Below are 19,058 nucleotides of genomic sequence, written 5' to 3' on the forward strand. Positions count from 1 at the left end.
GGTTGGCGGCAGCAGCATTTGGTGATGTAGCAGGGAGAGATCAAATGATAATGAGTAAACTAATGGATAGTTTGCCTCCAGAGCTGAAAGTGCAAGTTTCGGTGCAGTTGGCAAGCATGCGGGAACCTTCATTAGAGACTGTTGTACAGTTAGTTACAGCATTAGAACCTTTTATCTCGCGCTCTTCCGTTGCTGTGCCAGTGAATGCATTTCAAGCTAGTGCTGTTCGTCCCCTCGCTACTAATCCGGAAGTAAATGTTCGTAAGTCGCCTAATCTTAATGACAGTGATGCAAATGCCAGTGTTCGAGCTAAGAGATGCTTTAAGTGTAACCAGACGGGACACTTTATACGTAACTGCCCTAGCCGTAACGAATCACGTCAGCCATATCGTACTTCGCCTAGTTCCACCAGTGTGACTTGCCAGTATTGTAGCAAGCCTGGACATGTGTTAGCACAGTGTCGTGATTTTAAAAGAGAATTCGGAGCGTGTATTTGGTGCGGTGGTGAAGATCATAAGTCATTCAAGTGTTCGAGTAAGCCGAAGGGAAACTAAAGACTGCTGCGGAAAGTCGGGAACCGACAGCAGAAGTAGATTCCCCGACGAGCTCTAGTATGCTAGACAGAACTAAAGGTTCGGCAAATATTGATTTAATTACGAAGACGAAATTGCAGCCTGTGAACATGAACATAGTAGATCAACGTAAAGTTACTAACCCGAATCAAGTGTCTGAAACCCTTCCTTTACATTTGTCTAACGAAGAAATTGTAAGATTGCAATCACAAGATTCAACTATTTCATTTGTAATATCCAGTTTGAACAGAAATAAAAGTGAACGTGAAGTGTGTGCCGAGTTGAGTGTCAAGCCGAAAGCTAAGAATTTCGTGAACTTTGTGTCAACATTGAGGATAGTCGACAAAATACTTTGTGGTGGCCGACATTCCGTGCCCGTGATACCTGCCTGTTACTTGCCGCAACTGACCGCTGATTTTCACAGAGCCGCTGGACACGTCGGACGAGACAAGACGATCGAGGCCATCTCTCGTTATTACTTTCATCCCCGTCTCGCAGCTATCGTGACGTACGTGGTGAGACGGTGCAGGGTGTGTCAGCGCTACAAGGGCAGACCCAAGGGCGGAGCACCGCTGTATCGACGACATCCAAAGGCTCCTTACGAAGATTTCGCTGTGGACTTGCTGGAACTTCCGCCTGGCAAGGGCAACGTGAAGTATCTCCTGGTCGGAATTGATACATATACTAAGTTTGCCAGCGCTGTGCCACTGCGAAACAAGAGGTCAGACACAGTTGCTAGAGCTTTGGAAGAACGAATCTTCAGTACTCTCGTGAAGCTTCCTGAAACAGTTACGTCCGACAACGGCCCTGAGTTCAGAGGACGTCCGTTTGTAGAAATGCTCAAGAGAAATGGTGTGAAGCATTTCAAGACCATTCCCTTCGCACCAAGCTGTAACGGAAGTGTTGAGCGATTAAATTCCACCCTGAAGAGTTTGCTAGCAGTAGCCGGAGCAGAAAACCAAGCTCCATGGACCGAAAACATCACTCGTGTTTTGATAATCTACAACCACACCGTTCACTCGCAGACTGGACGTGCACCAGCTGATTTCTTCACGGAAGCAGCTGCCAAATTACCGATTCCATTCACTGAACCATATTGGCGTCCTCCAACTAAATCATTTACTCCATTCGTCGTGGGTCAAAGAGTAGCGAGGAAACTTCCTCAATTGCCTTCTCAAAACAAGCTTTCACCCAGGTTTTCCGGTCCTTTCGTTGTGACAGAAGTCGATCCTAACCTCATTACGTATCGAATAGCGACCACGGACAGAAAACATCAGAAGACAGTTCATTTTAATCAACTAAAACCTTGGCACGGAGAAGATGAGGCGATACAGCAAAGACATGGAGCGGCACGTCAGCACAGACCAGCAACGAGCAGCCGTCGCCAACTAGAGAGGCCCGAAGTAGCATCGCAGAGCAGCGCCTTGGGCGCGTTTTCGGTTCCGCCGATAGCGACGAGTGAGGGGCACAACTTCGGCGAATTTAGAATTAATCTCTCTGGGTTGGCTGATAAGATAGCGGCGGCAATACGACAACGGGCAAACGACCAGCCGAGTAACGTAACAGCAAACGATGAGACAGAGGAGCAGCGAGAAGAGCCACTTTCAGAGTTGGAAGAAGACGAACAAGTCAGCCTTGAATGGGAACATCTGAGCGACGGGCTCGAGGAAGTTCTTGAGAATTATACGCCTTCGCCTGATCCAGCGGTCGACAACCTGACGTCACCCGAGCCTGCGGTGAGCAGCGGAGCGTCAACGGTGGTGCCGACGACTCAACCCAGAGCCACGACGCGTTCTCAGACTAGAAGAGTCGTGGAAGACTTAGTCAAGGCGCTGACCTTGAATGCTGGACGAGAGAGCGACTTCTTAAGAGCCGCTGATACTCCCTACAGCTACCTTTACCTGATTTTACTGATTTTAAACCAAGTGATTCAATAAACTATTTTAAGTGTGTTTTGTCATGATTATTCCATGGCCACTGAACCGGCTTTAACTGACAATGACTAGGAGAGTTGAACGGCATTGTAGGTCAGATGAATGAGCACAGTAGCCTGGAATTTATTAATATATTGTCCTGGCCTATGAGCGGTGAGCATTCGATCCTGATTGCGAATTACAGGCCTAACGTTTAGATTGACTTGCACTAGCTCTGGCCGGTGACACTTATTATACTTATGTAAATTTTTTTTACTTATACATATTAGACTTATTATTACCTATACTTATAATCAATTCATTTCTGTCAAAGGTCGTTTATAAATATTTTTGTTTGCATTTGTGCCTCCGCTCCATTCCTTGTGACTTTAGTCTTGTTTGTTTCTAAAATAAATGTTTATAGTAACTTCTTAGCATGTAATGAATTTAGTCTTGTATGTTAATAAAACAAATGTTTATAGTAACTCCTTAACATGTAATGAATTTAATCTTGTATGTTAATAAAACAAATGTTTATAGTAACTCCTTAGCATGTAATGAATTTAGTCTTGTATGTTAATAAAACAAATGTTTATAGTAACTCCTTAACATGTAATGAATTTAGTCTTTTTTGTTTCTAAAATAAATGCTTATAGTAACTCCTTAGCATGTAATGAATTTAGTCATATATGTTTCTAAAATAAACGTTATAATAGCTCCTTAGCATGTAATGAATTTAGTCATATATGTTTCTAAAATAAACGTTATAATTGCTCCTTATCATGTAATAAATTTAGTCATATATGTTTCTAAAATAAATGTTTACAGTTACTCCTTATGATGACAGATGTTCTGCTACTCACACGCGGGCGTGGGCGCAGGCCACGAGCACCCTGAGCTCGGCCACCTCCCCACCAGGGCGCGGCTGGGGGCGCGCTGCCGTCTGCTCGGGGGTGCAGCGCTCGCTAAACCCTCGGTACTTCATATCTCCTGCCACTATATAACTTGTCTTTTTATAATACCGCACAAATATATACTTATTCGTAACTGATACATGTAATTATCTCAAATTGTCATTCATTTGTATTAATTTCAATTATTTTCATTATAAAACTTGTCTTCTTGTTGTCTTCTTATAATACTTGTAAACCTCAAATATGTACTTATTCGTAACTCATGTATTTAATCATGTCGAGCCGTGATTGTTTTGTATCAACTTCACTTATTTTACTCTTATTCTCATTTGTATTGCAGGCTGGCGAGTGTGATGCTGGAGAAAGACCTGCAGAGCTGACGCCTCCAGCAGCAGCTGTGCATGTGAGTTAACATGCCCTGCTATTATATTACGCGTTATATATCACACGTTATAATAATATATATAGCGTTATATAGGTAATTATATTACACGTTATATATCACACGTTATAATATTATTTATTTAGATTTCCCTGTGAAGGTTAAATAATCGAATTATAGCTGATAATCGTGTTTGTTTACCCTAAAGTACTGTGAATTTTCTCGTCCGTCTAAACGTGAAATTCCAGCATGATTGTGAGGATATCGCAGTTTCTTGAGTTAATTTTATAACTTTATACCTAAATGCATGTTTTTCTATTATTTACTATAGTAATTATACATGACTACACTTACAATCAGAAGGATAACACTGAAGAAGCAGCGCCCGTGTTCGAGTGTGACGGCGAGAGCTGCGGTGCGTCGTGGCTGAGCTCCCGCGCGCAGCTGACCAGCGACGCGCGCCATGAACTGCTGCGCCTGCGACACCTGCGCGCGCCGCACTGTGCGCACCTCAGCCGCATCCCGCCTCTTGCCTCACAAATACTGCGCACAGCTGTACGTATACGTATTTATTTACACAGAAATGTGTGAGACACTGAGACTTGGTACAAGAAGCGGTGTAAATTACCTATGCATACTGCGCACCGCCGTACGTATTTATTTACACAGAAATGTGTAAGACTTAGTCCAAGAAGCTGTGCAAATTACCTATTCATACTGCGCACCGCCGTACGTATTTATTTACACAGAGATGTATGTGAGACTTGGTCCAAGAAACTGTGCAAATTACCTATGCATACTGCGCACCGCCGCACGTATTTATTCACACAGACATGTGTGAGACTATGTTTAAGAAGCTGTGCAAATTATACCCTTGTGAGGGTCATCCTGACATAGTTTACAACGGCTAAAAGGCATATCAGTGATACGTCTGCTCTCTGTTCTTACTCGGGGTAAGAAAATGCATTATTATTTAAACAATATGACCCAGTCAAATTTGAGTGGATCCTTGGACGATCCTTCACTCTCTTCATTAAATTTCCAACCTTTAAACAGCGTTCTTAAAATTGTTCAAAATCTCGCTTTTTGTTGCATTGAAAACCTAAAGTGTGTTGAATTTTATTGCTTGCATATCTCAATTACTCGTTTAAATATAACTTAGGAAATATTTTCGTTTGTGTGCTCATTTATTATTTCCCTTGCTTTCTAGATATCTGGACTGTTTGCTTCCTGAGCGTCATACTTGCAGCTCTTTACAGTGTTACTAAGTTATATTATCTTTACAGTGTTGCTAAGTTAAAAATATTATCTTCAGAACGGTAAGATGCACGATGCTGCCTCCTCCCCGAGTAGCACGTCACTGATGGACGACGCTCAGCCATCCGACGCCGACGATGACGACTGGCTGGACGATGTGGCTGAGCAGCTGGCTGGTGAGGCAGCAATGTAGTCTACTTAGTCTCTTTTGATTTTAAAAACAATAAGCTGTAGCTTGGCTCTCTAGTTTGACGTTTGCGCCGCAATTACCGCTATATCTAGTGTACTTACTGGTCCGGGTTGAATATTTTGTTGGTGCTGTGTGTGATTTGTGGTCTTACCCTGCCCGTCCTGACGCTGGCCCTTGTGGGGGTTGTGCTGTTGTTTTGTTTGGTAGGCTAAGTCTTGGTATTCCTGCTTCAAATATGCGACGCGATGAGGTTTGGACTTTGCTGCGTTATTTAGGGTCATTGGTTGTTTCAGTTCATTCTCTCTTCTGTATCGCTTATAAACATCAAATGTTCCGCAGTGTTGATGCCCAGTGTTGTTTCTAGTGGGACCCGGTGACAATGAGGAATTTCAGTTTAGTACGTGATCGTAAAATGTTAGTGAAATTATGGTATATAGCGTAAAAAAGTATTTCGCCAGCTTTCAGTGCTCGGCATCTCTTCAGGGACACTAGCAGTAATCTTGGTGTTTGTGCCGTGGTCTTCCAAATACGGTCGGAACTTCAAATTACTGAACTCGTGCAGGTGCTGAGCGACTGGTGGGTTCAGTGCGCCGGCGGCTGCTGCAGAGGACGGCTGACGCTGCTGCCGTGCCCGCTCCTGGTGACATGGTACAAGAGGAACAGATTCCTGACATTGGGTGAGGATAATAACCACATATGCTAATGGGTCGTTAAGGATATTTTCTTGTCAGGTTTGCTGAATGTGAATTGCGGTGTGTGTCAGTATCAATATGATAAAAACCATAGATAATGCAAAACTGGTTTACTTCTCTGCTTTTGAGACCATAATGATGATTCTCTGCAAACTTATTTAGAAACCTTGTCCATCCGTCACAGACATCTAGTTATCTAACCTGACTTTCTCTTCGTTTCGCCTTCGCCATTACTGAGTGGAACTTTCTTTTGAATTTCTCAGCCTGGGGCCATACTTTCAAAACTCGCTAAGTGAACGTGAGTGCTTACGCTCTATTTTCTTGTCTATGATTGGTGGATTTTGCTTGAAAGGACGTCAATGATTGGCTGATGAACTTACGATCTCTTAACTTTTTTTGAAAGTATAGGCCCAGGAAACTAACAAGTTTGCACTCGTCTTCTCAGTATTTCTGCTCAATTCAACAATGGATTTTACAAGCGAAAACGGATTTTTATTTTTAATTGCTCGCGTCTTTGAGTTTTATCTCGTATACCCTGAAAAAAATGACAAGTGTCAGCACTAAGCGTTTGTTCCGACTAATATTTTTCGAGTCAATGGTTGATGTCAATGTTTCTAAAGTGTTCTCTAATGGCGCGGTGTCAAATCAAGAGCATCAGGATTGACGTCTCATAGCAGAGCTAGGTAGAGTTGCCCGTTATATCTGACTGTCGTGTACCTACTGCAGGAGTTTGGGTGTGTCACTGATGTCGCTGCTGCGTCCCAAGCGTCCCCTCAAGCCAGACCGCAAGGTGCGCGGTGTGGTGCGTGCAGGGGGCGCCGTGGTCCCGGGGCGACGTGTGTCCCTCATCCTGAACGTGGCGCGCGCCTTCAACGTCCCCGTCAGAGAAGACTTCGACCCCGAGGCCAGTCTCAGCGCCCTCTCCCGCGACGGTAAGTCCCCCTATACTGCAACCTTCCATACATCGACCCATTGTATTGTATGGTATTTCTTTGTATTCTTATATTGCTTGAATTTTAACATTATATTTTGCTGTGTAGCATTTAACCTCGGCACAAGTTGCTCGACATTTTTTTTCAATATTTTGAACTTTTACTCAGTAGAGTACTCAGTAAATTATTCAGTGAGATAATTGATGGTCTGGTTGGTGTACAGAAGGCGCGTGCCCTTGCGTGCGGCCGTACGTGACGGTGTCATTCCAGGGGCGCGACGCGCGTACCAGCGTCGCCCAGGGCGCCAACCCCACCTGGAACCAGCAGCTCGTGCTCCCCTTCAGGTGGGTGCTGCGTGTTTCGTGGCGTAATGGAGTAGTATCTCTGATGGACGGACGAATGCTTTGTGTTGGGCTCCCACAAGCCACTTGGTTGCTGTTGTATCTTTTTCATAAGACGTCACGCCATAACAATTCTTTCAGCTTCCTCATTTTGATTTTTGTGCCGTTGCTGGAATTACCGCGGCTTTTGGGCACTTAAAGCTTGGTAATATTAAGAAGCTTCACAAATCTAATAAGAAAAGACTCGATTTTTACTTCGGTCAAAGCATCACGTAAATATTATCCTTTTTTAGGAGAAGTTGATGGTCGTAAGAGGGGTGGTCAAAGAAGCCTCTGTGTACATCAGGAGAATGTGTCATACTATTTCTGTAACGCGAGACAAAGAAACGCGGTAGAGTGCACATCATGACTTGTCATAGTCGTGGCAGTTCAGATGCTAAAAACCAGCAGAATATTAAGTGCACTTCGTTGCAGGCCCGGCGGCGAGGAACAGGCCAGTGCAGGTCTCGTGAGAGAGCAGGTCGTTCTGCAGCTGTTTGACGAGCGCGTCATCGACGACCCGCCTGCCCCAGCCTGTAAGTCATGACCTGCCTGTCCCAGACTGTAAGTCATGACCTGCCTGCCCCAGCCTGTAAGTCACGACCTGCCTGCCCCAGCCTGTAAGTCACGACCTGCCTGCCCCAGCCTGTAAGTCACCGTCCCGCATGTCCCAGCCTGTAGGTCGCCTCTGGGTAGATAGCTACAGGCCCAGGTGGCTCGATCGTTTACAGAGTATCACCTGACAAGTACTAAATTTTAACTGAGTTTACAGTTTTTTTTACGGAGAGAAGGCCATGGAAGTGCACTCGATTTGCAATCTTTACCTCGAGTAACGGTCATCAACTTACTTTGTTCTTCAACTATGGCAGATGACGATTATTGATACATAATTAAATACTGTTTACATGTGCTTTCCCTCCATATACATACTATCTACCCATAGTATGTGACAATGAACAGGCCTGTGCATGATCTCACCCTCGAGCCCATTATCCTCACCCTCGAGTTTGCAACACCTCGCCCTCGAGCCCATACAACTTCTGGAGAATTAAGTTCGCTGTGGTACGAAAGTTATTAATTACGTGTGTTGTTCTTATTAACCTGGAGCCGGCGTACCGCTGTTGCTTGAAGAGTTTATTATCGCTATTCGCGGTGAGCCGTTCACATCGGAAGTTTCAGACGCTTCTTATATGTCTTATATGTACAGACGCTTAATATGTACTGAGTACCTACACCATATCCGCCCTCTCATCTTCAATGGGTAAAATTTTATTGCACTAACTTCTGCTCAAAGAAAATTGTAGTTGTTCTTCTTGTTCGGAAACTATTTCTAGTCCTTCTAACCTTCAATAAGGTTTATCAGTCATAGCAAGAACTAATTATTGGGAACCTACTTCACGAAAAACGCATTTAACCTACGAAATTAGCGCAAAATAAGGACAATACTTAATGTCGTTGTTTTAATGCATAAAAAATTGCTGTGTCCAACGGTGACTATTCTTGTTCGATTATGTTATTTTTGTCTCTTTTGTTGCTCCCTTGGTCTTCATTTCCTAATATTTTCTTGTTAATCTTTCTTGTGGCTGCAGCGGACGACGTGGATGTTGCGGAAGCAGGGAGCGCGGCCGTACGCAGTCGCCTGCACAGCACGTGGCTGGCGAGCCTGCGCATCCCGACGGCGGCGCTGCTGCGGAACACCTGCAAGGCGAGTGGTGCAGATGGCTTCTGTCATCGGAAAAGAAGCATCGCAGATGCTTCGGTCATCCTTCGCTAAAAACTTACCTTCGCTCGACGCCTATTTTTATATTTGCTGTAGTGTGCCCTCTTCCCTTGTCTGTGCTTCCGTTTTCCCTCATTTCCATTTCCTATCCCAACAATTGTTGGGGTCATAAGCAGCGTCAATGCACCACTTCTGTTACGAGGTGCCTGTATAGATCTAAATTGCTAATGCTAAACTGGAAAGTTTTCGAGACAAACATTTGAAGGCTAGGTAGTCTAGAGGCTGGACTACTGGTGTGAAACAAGTTTTATTGTTTTCTGTTACAGAGCTGGTAATGAAAAGAACAGGAAAAAATTTTTCAACCAGGTTGACAAAAAATAACCTATTTCTTTTGTGTACCAAATCAAGAAGTAAGGATGGCTGCTACATACCACCGCATGCCTCGCGTCCCCCCTGAGCTCACCTGCCGTCCCTGTTGCAGGTTGAGGGGACGTTCGAGATGTCGAGCCCCGTGGCGCTGCTGGGGTACCGCCGGGGGGCGGACGGCAGAGGTCGCCCCGGTGAGGCGGGCGCCACGACCATCACGCTGTACCTCACCCTCGAGCCCGCGCTCCCTCAGCCGCCCAGAATTGAACCTGCTGTTAGTATTTGTGGTATTTGTAAATATTTATGCGGCTTTAAATTTATGTTAATGTATGAGGGAATGCTTAATTTCTGGTGAACTCTGACTATCGTTGAGAGTAGACTGCGCTTGCATTTCGGTTTACTGTTGACGAGTCAGACAAGGATTGCTTGGTGTTTGTATTATCTTTACATGTTGTGTACGCCGTTTGTGAAATCCTGCGAAACACTATGCAAAATGTATCATCAGCCAAAGAACAAGCAATGTATAGTTAATAAAAGAATGATCGGAGATACTTGAAAGAAATCAAATTCATGATATTTTTCATCACCATCAAATGCTCCTTTGTTCACTTGTCGCTGTCCAAAACGCTTCAAAACCGCGCAATAATGCCGCTGCTGAGGTTTTACCGATGTGAAGTCTAGGTGAAATTTTTTCACCTCTAGCTTTTTTTTTGTTGCAAATGCTGCAGGCACTTGCATAAATCGTTACTAAATATTTCCTAGTTAGAGTACTTTTCATTTTATACGCAATGATGGATTATTTTTCGTGTAAGGTATAATATGAATGATGCTTGTTTTTTTTTTTTTTGTTGTACCCATGTTGAAAGCAGCAATTAAGTTATCTCAATTTCTCTACAAATCGAGTATCGAATTTCCTTCTGTAATATTACTGAACTGAACTGAAATCTTACGAAAATATCAGCTGCTGTCGTCAAGTGGAGACGTCTTGACGTCGCCGTGCAAGTCTTGGCTGTCATGGCTACAGAGCCACCACCCGCAGCGGCTGTACGTGTGCTGCAGCTACACCATGTCTGGTCAGCTCACCACCCTCGACCGCTTCATCACACCCATACCTCCGCCTGACATCACCTCCAGCGGTGAGTTGTGACATCGCACTTATTTCCCGCTGAACCCTGCCCATAATAGAATAGAATAGAAGTGTTGGCGTTGAAGAAATAGGCCCATGGCCTGTTGCCAATTCTTGAACTTTTCGTGACTTGATTCACAAGGGATCCGGCCTTTGGAACCCGATCTTTCTATAGCTGACGATTGATTGAGATAGCTGTTGGACTTATTGCCTGATCCATAATTTGCTAGGCATTTTAAGACTGAACATATGCTCCTGCATAGCTTCGTCTGGACTTATTGCCTGGTCCGTAATTTGCTAGGCGTTTTAAGACTGAACATATGCTCCTGCATAGCTTCGTCTAGTCTGTTTTTGAAGATGTTCATACTCGGAACTTCAACGATGCTATCAGGGAGGCTGTTCCACATGTCGGTGACTCGAAGCGAGAAGAAATGTTGTCGCATGGATGTGTTCCAACGCTGTTTTTTTAGTTTATAGCCGTGGCCCCTGGTGTTGGAGCGAATGTATGATGTAAATTGCAAAAAGTACGAGACATCAATGTATTAGTATAAATACGTTGATAATCACTTTAAATTCATGACGTATAACTCGGAAGTAACGTTGATCTTTGAACAAAAAAATTCTCCAGGTTTGAACGAACTTCGTATGAGGAGATAATGTTCATAGTAAACAGCCTACTTGGCTTTGTTTTCTTGCATCTTAAAGAATGGCAAAACATTCCCGCCATTCAATGCTTTTTCTTTTCTTTCATTTTAAAAAATGGCAAAACATAAGTGAGTGAAGTAGCGCAACTCGTATACGTTGCTTCACTGGCTGCTATAATTAGTGCAGTGCAGCATCGTTATTTGTACACTTTGCCTCACTCAATGCCTCATCCACCCACAGCGGAGCCGGCTGAGCAGGTGCAGTGCAAAGTGGCGTGGTTCGTGTCGCTGCTGCCTGCGCTACCAGACATGAGCCTCCTGCCAGACTGTCTCAACATCACTGCAACGTCTGATGTCAGTCATGCGCCAACATGTTCAATATTATTATCAATTACGAGTTATTTAACCGTTCGTTTATTGGCCTTAACTTGTCTGGCCTTTGATTACCACTAACAAGTTATTTAACATCTCGTCTATCGCCCTTAACTCGTCAGGCCTTTGGATAAAAACCACATATATGATGGTTGCTGTTATCTTAGAGAGTTGAAGTACCGTACGATAACTTGAAACTATCTCTTTTTATTGATCTACTGTTGCTCTAGCGTAGTAATTAACAGTAACAACTTCAATGAGCTATTTATTACCGCTAATTGATGAATTTAATTTGTCCGAAGCATCTTATATTTGAATGTTGATGTGTGATGCGGGTTGTTCTGTGCAGCAATTCGTGAGGCACGCGTGTGGGGGGGAAGCTGAGCGCGCGATGCTCCTGACGAACTTCTTCCTGCACCTCGGCTACGACGCCTACCTCATGCTGGGTCAGTCCCGCCCTCATGCTGGGTCAGTCCCGCCCTCATGATGGGTCCTCACACAACGTATACATGATGGCATTAACTCCAAGCGCACCGGCGCACCGCACACTCCTGATTACAATCTACATTACCAAAGCCTTTGATGCCATCCCGCGCCTCCGACTCACAGAAAAAATCTACAATAAAACACTACAAAACAACACCAGGCGCTAGCTTGCCCACTACTTAACTGCCAGACAGTCATTCGTGGGGGTCGGGTGGCGGCTTTTCTGTGTAGCGAGGGTTTCCTTGCGTGACCAGGACTCGGGGAACATCAGCAACAACTGTCGAAATTGAAGCTAACATATGAAAGTTAATCTCACCAAATGCTTTAGAATTGAATTTAGATGCCAGTTCCGCAGCTTCGAAGCTGAATGATTCTGAAGATAACCCTTCTGAAGAGAGAAAAAATATTGATTCTTACGACTTATATCATAGTTTTACTTAGTCATACCAAACAATACATAATCTGATTATAATAAGAAGAATAAGTCCCCTAATGAGATGTCCATCCACAGGCAGCAGCGTGTGTGAAGGGCAGCTCTGGTGCACGTTGGTGCGAGGAGGTCCCCCAGCAGCAACACCTGCAGAAGCCGCCCCTGCTGCCTCCAGAGGCCCCCGCCACAGCAGCGTCGTTGAAGGGAAGCATTCCTGGAAAATCTGGTGCCCAGCCTCCGCTATGGTGTACTCAACCCGCGACCCATTCTGCCCTGTCAAGTCCGTCTATGCCTTGGTCAACCAGCACAATGCAAGTGTATTTTTTTATACATTCTCTTCCATTGTAACATCCAAAAATTGGCATTTAAGTCGTCGTCATTTTTAACAACTCTAGAATTGCTAATTATAAGACCTTAATATTTTTATTTATGTTTGAGTCGTATTTATGTATTTATGTTATGTCGTATTTGTTTGAGGCCTTATAAAACCGTAACGTGACTGTTATTTATTCGCCATGACCTGAGTGTAGTTTGATCTTTCTTTTATTATTAGATTTTGCTGCAAACATTTTTCGCTTTCCATGTCGAGGCATGCGATTATAAGGATTTTTGGTGTATCTGATATCCAAGTTTCAGCGTTGATAACCTACAAGTTTTGATCGAATTTCTTTTTAAGATTATCTCGAATGAAATGAAAGTGAACCATCGCATGGACACTGCGATGCAATGATGATACGAGCCCATTGTTGAAATTTTCTTACTCCTCTTAGAGATCAAAGCTATCGAGTATTTTAATATGATTCAACACGATAAGCGTCCGTTCAACCGTCGCTCATCGTTATTTTCCAGTTCTGGCATTTATCTGTACATTATTTTAAAATTTTGAAATGAGCTTTCAACACCAACATCCTATATGCCTTTCCATTTCCTGTGCCTTTCTATTTCATAACCTTTCCATTTATGCCTTTCGATTTCATTACCTTTCCATTTCATTGCCTTTCGATTTCATTACCTTTCAATTTAATTCCCTGCTATTTCATTACCTTGCGATTTCTTTATACCTATCCATTTCCTGTGCCTTTCCATTTCATTACCTTTCGATTACATTACTTTTTCATTGCATAACCTTTCCGTTTCATTCCCTTTCCATTTCATTACCTTTCCACTTCATCACCTTTCCATTTCATCACCTTTCCATTTCATTACCTATTCATTTCGTTACCTATCCATTTCATTACCTTTCCATTTCATTACCTTTCCATTTCATTACCTTTCCATTTCATTACCTTTCCATTTCATTACCTTTCCATTTCATTACCTTTCCATTTCAATACCTTTCCATTTCAATACCTTTCCATTTCATTACCTATCCATTTCATTACCTATCCATTTCATTACCTATCCATTTCATTACCTATCCATTTCATTACATTTCCAATTCATCACCTTTCCATCTCATCACCTCTCCATCTCATTACCTCTTCATCTCATTACCTCTTCATTTCATTACCTCTTCATTTCATTACCTTTCCATTTCATTGCCTTTCCATTTCATTACCTTTCCATTTCATTACCTTTCCAATTCATTACCTTTCCATCTCATCACCTTTCCATTTCATTACCTTTCCATTTCATTACCTCTCCATTTCATTACCTTTCCATCTCATTACCTTTCCATCTCATTACCTTTCCATCTCATTGCCTTTCCATTTCATCACCTTTCCATCTCATCACCTTTCCATCTCATTACCTTTCCATCTCATCACCTTTCCATTTCATTACCTTTCCATTTCATTACCTTTCCATTTCATCACCTCTCCATCTCATCACCTCTCCACCTCATCACCTTTCCATCTCATTACCTCTCCATTACACCGTGCAGGTGTGGGGTAACTGCCAGAAGTTTGACGACCCCGCGCGCGTGCAGTTCAACGTGGACGACAGCGGCGCGTGGCGCGCACTACGCGGGGGCAGCGCGCCCCCTGCGCCGTGCGTGCAGCCCAGGACCATCGAGTACGGCCCGCCTGCGCAGCACCACGACAAGGAGCTGCGCGAGAAGCTCACGCTCATCGTGCGCGACGCTTTCATGAAGTGGCGACCTCTTAATAAGTAATATTCGAATAAATCGAGTTTGTATTGGTGTTAGTAGTTTTAGTGATGAGATGAACATTGCTGATGACTTTCTCAGAATTCTTTGCTCAGTATTGACGTAAGATTCTCTCTCGTGATTTTTTTCGAGTAAGAAAAATGACCAAATAATTTACAATTGTGATTTTAAAAAGTTAGGCAATTGTAGTTTTTGTGTATCCTTTTCTAGATTGGCATCGAAGAATGGAATCCTTTTAAATACATGGTAAATGAGTTTATCTTCCTCATTTTCAGTTCAATTGCTACAATATCCCAGGTTACAGTCTGGGTACTGACTCATAAACCTCCATTACTTGACATACTCCTTATGCAAGTAGAATTGCGGTCGCTGTTAGATGGATTATCCTGAATTCTGGTATTACGAAATACTTTAATTGTCCCGCTGTGACCCCTCAAGGGAGACTTCTGACGCGTGTCTGTGCGCGTCAGAAGTCCTATGGGATTTCGCGCTCCTAGGGGGATTGTTCCTGAGCGCCCCACCGCTGAGCTCGCGGTGTCTGACTGCAGGTCTCAGTTGTGGGGTTAAGTTATTATGTAGGTAGGATTCCTTACATTTCCCTCCTCTGTCTCTCTCGTGCGGGCGGCCGACGTCCCGTGTAAGCGACCTCTTGTTCGAGTGTCTTCGTTTCTGTTGCTTTTCACCTGTCCCTCCTTGTCACTTCGTCTCTTTGAGATGCCAAAGCTGCTTCTTTCGAGCCAGCTTCAGCGGGCTGGACAATTGAGACCCTCCGCCCCTTGATGATTAACTTTATATTTTGAATAATTGAGACCTTCCGCCTTGCTGGCGATGTTATATTTTGACCTCCGGTGCGAAATAGCTTGATAGTTGAAGCGCTAGCAAACCATTATACTACTACTACATGTCCCGCTGTGGTTGCGCGACATAATGTCCAACTTCGCCGAGGCGTGTTGCCAAAAAACTGTCTCGAACGATTGGAGTTTATATACGAGTGGTCATTTTTACAAAGATTTGGTCTCAGATGAATTTGTTTCTCAAGTAATTATTTTATTTCATTACATTCGAAATCTTGAGATATTTGCACGTGCTTTCTTATCTGCCCTAAGTTGTAGCTCGCTTGTAAATCTCTAACTCCTGACGCAGGACTGTGTGGAACCGCCACGCATGCGACGTGCTGCGGGGAGTCGTCCGTCGGCTCGAGGCCCCAAGGGCGAGTGGTGGGGCGGCGCCCCCTCCCTCCGCGCCGCTGCTGCGACTCCACCAGTCGCACTCGGTAATTGCGATGCACCATATTAACATAGTGACTGCTTCATTCAATCATTTCGTTATTATTCTTTTACTTTCAAATTGTGAAACTAGCATGAGAGCAATTTAGTCATTTAAAAAAAAAGTTTTCTCTTCATTAAGTACTTGAAGTCATGCTTTTCAGAAATGTACGAGTATGTTTTGATAAGTCGATAATTGTACATTGTTTTCCTGTAGGATAATTTTTCTATGAAATACAAGTTAGGATTTTTTTTTTGTTTTTACTGCACAATTTTCACGTCCCTAAATCCTTTCACTTTTATTTAGATTACCGTTTATCAAAGCTTCATTTATTCGTCTGGTAACTTTGACATTTCAATCGGCCTCAATGACAGTTTAGATATTGATATCGATATGACGGGACTGTACTAATTACTGTACTTGCACTGTACTGTACTAATTACTGTACTTGTATTGTACTAATTACTGTACTTGTACTGAACTGTACTAAATACGGCAGAGCTGGTGCTGCTGAGGATAATAATTTCATTTACGGCCGATATTTCATTTTCATTTGCGGCAGATATGCGGCGTGTGCATCCAGCAAGGCTGGTGCGGCATCGGACCGCTGCTGACGGCCGCCCGCAGCGCCGCCGTGCACACGTGCGCTGCTCCTGACGTCGAGTTCGCCGTCGCCGTCTACACGAACCCTTACCCTGCCAGGGCGACGAGCGTGTGGCTGTACCTCGCCTCCCTCGTCAGGAGGACATCGTAGTGCCCTGCCAGGGTGACGAGCGTGTGGCTGTACCTCGCCTCCCTCGTCAGGAGGACATCGTAGTGCCCTGCCAGGGTGACGAGCGTGTGGTTGTATCTCGCCTCCCTCATCAGGAGGACATCGTAGTGCAACACGGCATATGCAATGCCATTTCACAATGTAAATTTTACATTGTAAAATTTGTAATCCGCATATTAGATCCTATGAATGTTGGAACCTTTTTTCGTCGATTGAATCACCGGATGTATTTGTCTTCTTGATTCTCTCTAACCATCGTTCTGTTCGAAATTTGTTGCCTCATTCCATCATTGCACGACTTTTTTCTCTTGGTATAAGATCAGATTTTCGATAGCACAAGTCCTAGAATCTAAATTTAAATACGTGTAGCTTTTAATTTGTAGCTCAATGGCGTGAACACATTTCACGTGTCACCACTGTCATTCTAGTCATTTTATCTATTTACTAGTCATTTTTTCTATCTATTCGTATTTCGTACACGTATACATTACATTGCTAGTCAGAGTTACTTTCGTTTATGAGCGTTCATTTCGATTATAAGGCAGGACCTAGACTGGGGTATCTTTACAATGAGCTCTATTTGTCTAGAAGACGCATGAACTCACCTAGTCGGAAAGTACAAGTTTACGTCAGTATTTAAAAAAAAAAACATTGTATTGCAAGCTTTCGTCGCTCTTTTGATCTATAATTTCACATGTTTAGAGTTTGAGTCCTAGCTTCGATGAAGTCGATATTAGTAAATTATCCAAGCCACTATGTCCTGTGATCTGCTAGGCCTGAAGTAAATACTTTTTTCTAGTCGATGTTTCCTAGACCTAAAATCCGTCCATGCTTTCACCGGCTGTTTAGTCATAAGGAAATGAATAAGAATTATGTTTCAACGCTTCTATGTTGTTCTCATAACAACATATGTCGCATAAGTACGCATAACCCAAGAATTACTAGCAGTACTCATGGTATGTGTACTAATATATTACTAGAATTTTCTTGCCTGTGGTGTCAAATTTTGCTAGTTACCTACGAGTAACAAACTTTTATTATCAGTCTGCTTAAATCGCAATTTCCCAAGGAATTTAAAAGCAAAGAAAACGCCAAGCAAATTCAACATGTCGATATTGAAAACTTCGCTTTCTGTTTTCAATAACGATATGGTGAATTTGCTTGGCGTTTTCTTTGCTTTTAAATTCCTTATGACGAAATTCTGCACACACAAGAGTTTCACTAACCTGTCTTTTTGTTGCATGGCCTTCTGATAATCTTTGCTTTGTCTCTCGTCCGCCTGACGCTTGAGGTCGGCTGAAGTGAGCGCGTCAGTTTAGAGGAGTCCTCCTCAAACTGAAATTTGGCTCGTGATTGGCTAGTGACTGCAGTGTATGAATTGATCCTTGAGCCACAAGCTCATTTATTCTCCTCGAATAGCTATTGAAGTGTTAATCATTTAATAATTGAAATGGTTACTTCAAACAATATGCGCTAGGAATGTATGAGGATAATTAAACGAAATTTACTAGACAGAATATTGTCGTTGCTCAAAAACTTCACCGCAATTGAGTGTTGAAGGCAGGACTTGCCTAAATTGGGCAGAAATTCAAGGATAGAATAGAAGTGTCGGCACTGAAGAAATAGGTCCATGGCCTGTTGCCGATTCATGTATTTTTCGTGACTTGATTCACAAGGGATCCGTCCTTTGGAACCCGATCTTTCCATAACTGACGATTGATTGAGATGGCTGCTGGACTTATTGCCTGGTCCGTAATTTGCTAGGAATTTTATGACTGAACATATGCTCCTGCAAAGCTTCGTCTAGTCTGTTCTTGAAGGCGTTCACACTCGGAGCGTCAACGATGCTATCAGGGAGGCTGTTCCACATGTCGGTGACTCGAAGCGAGAAGAAATGTTGTCGTATGGAGGTGTTACAACGCAGTTTTTTTAGTTTATAGCCGTGGCCCCTGGTGTTGGTTCCCGTTTCAAACTCTAGTAATCCTTCTGGGACCTTGTATAAACCATGAGTATACTTGTATGCTTCAATGAGGTCCCCACGCAGACGTCGATAACTGAAGCTTGGAAGCTCCATATCTTTAATCTTTCCTCATAGGACTTGCCTTTCAAGCAGGGAATTATCCTTGTTGCACGTCTTTGAACACTCTTTATTAAATTTTGTCCTTTTCAAGTTTCGCTGGTACTCTTTCACCTTCTTTAAACTATGACGTCACCTGAGTAAACGATGTTATGAGTTCGTAACCACTTGAAACCGTTGCAATAGATTTTGCATTCCTTAGGCAATTTGAAGGTCCTATTCTGGTAAAAATCGTTTTGATGAAGTTTTTGTCCTGATGGAGCCGGACTCCGATAAGTTTTCACTGCAGACAAAATGAATTTTTTGGCGTTTTCTTTGATTTAAATGCTTAGTTCATATGACAAGTTGCAACGAATCCGTCATATCCTAATCTAAAGTAGAATTGACTTTGCATATAAATTTAAAAACAACCCACACTTTATCTAACTATGACAATTTGGAATTTAGTAATTTATGCAGA

The 19,058-nt window shown here is 43.2% G+C and overlaps 2 protein-coding genes across 3 annotated transcripts in view; both read left to right on the forward strand.

Moving 5' to 3' along the window:
• LOC108675863 overlaps nt 1-2,509 on the forward strand; it is a 15,451-nt gene extending 12,942 nt beyond the window's left edge. The window contains exon 17 of the mRNA XM_047881285.1: nt 814-2,509. Coding sequence (XP_047737241.1) covers nt 814-2,509 — 1,696 coding nt within the window. The remainder of the gene's footprint in view (nt 1-813) is intronic.
• Nucleotides 2,484-17,319, forward strand: LOC125178159 (coiled-coil and C2 domain-containing protein 2A-like). 2 transcript variants are annotated; one of them, XM_047881283.1, is made up of 18 exons: nt 2,484-2,659; nt 3,333-3,461; nt 3,740-3,802; nt 4,142-4,336; nt 5,097-5,214; nt 5,791-5,905; nt 6,647-6,852; nt 7,076-7,196; nt 7,668-7,768; nt 8,822-8,937; nt 9,434-9,592; nt 10,280-10,454; nt 11,330-11,442; nt 11,810-11,906; nt 12,458-12,687; nt 14,259-14,485; nt 15,627-15,756; nt 16,312-17,319. In XM_047881283.1, the coding sequence occupies exons 2-18, from the start codon at nt 3,333-3,335 to the stop codon at nt 16,501-16,503; spliced, it is 2,487 nt and encodes an 828-aa protein (XP_047737239.1). In that variant the 5' UTR covers nt 2,484-2,659; the 3' UTR covers nt 16,504-17,319. The 2 variants fall into 2 exon arrangements, with proteins under 2 accessions (XP_047737239.1, XP_047737240.1); XM_047881284.1 differs by having other exon boundaries at nt 4,145-4,336.
• The last annotated feature ends 1,739 nt before the right edge of the window (nt 17,320-19,058 follow it).

The sequence above is a fragment of the Hyalella azteca genome, unplaced genomic scaffold (assembly GCF_000764305.2).
Source record: "Hyalella azteca isolate HAZT.00-mixed unplaced genomic scaffold, Hazt_2.0.2 contig7542, whole genome shotgun sequence".
NCBI lineage: Eukaryota > Metazoa > Arthropoda > Malacostraca > Amphipoda > Hyalellidae > Hyalella > Hyalella azteca.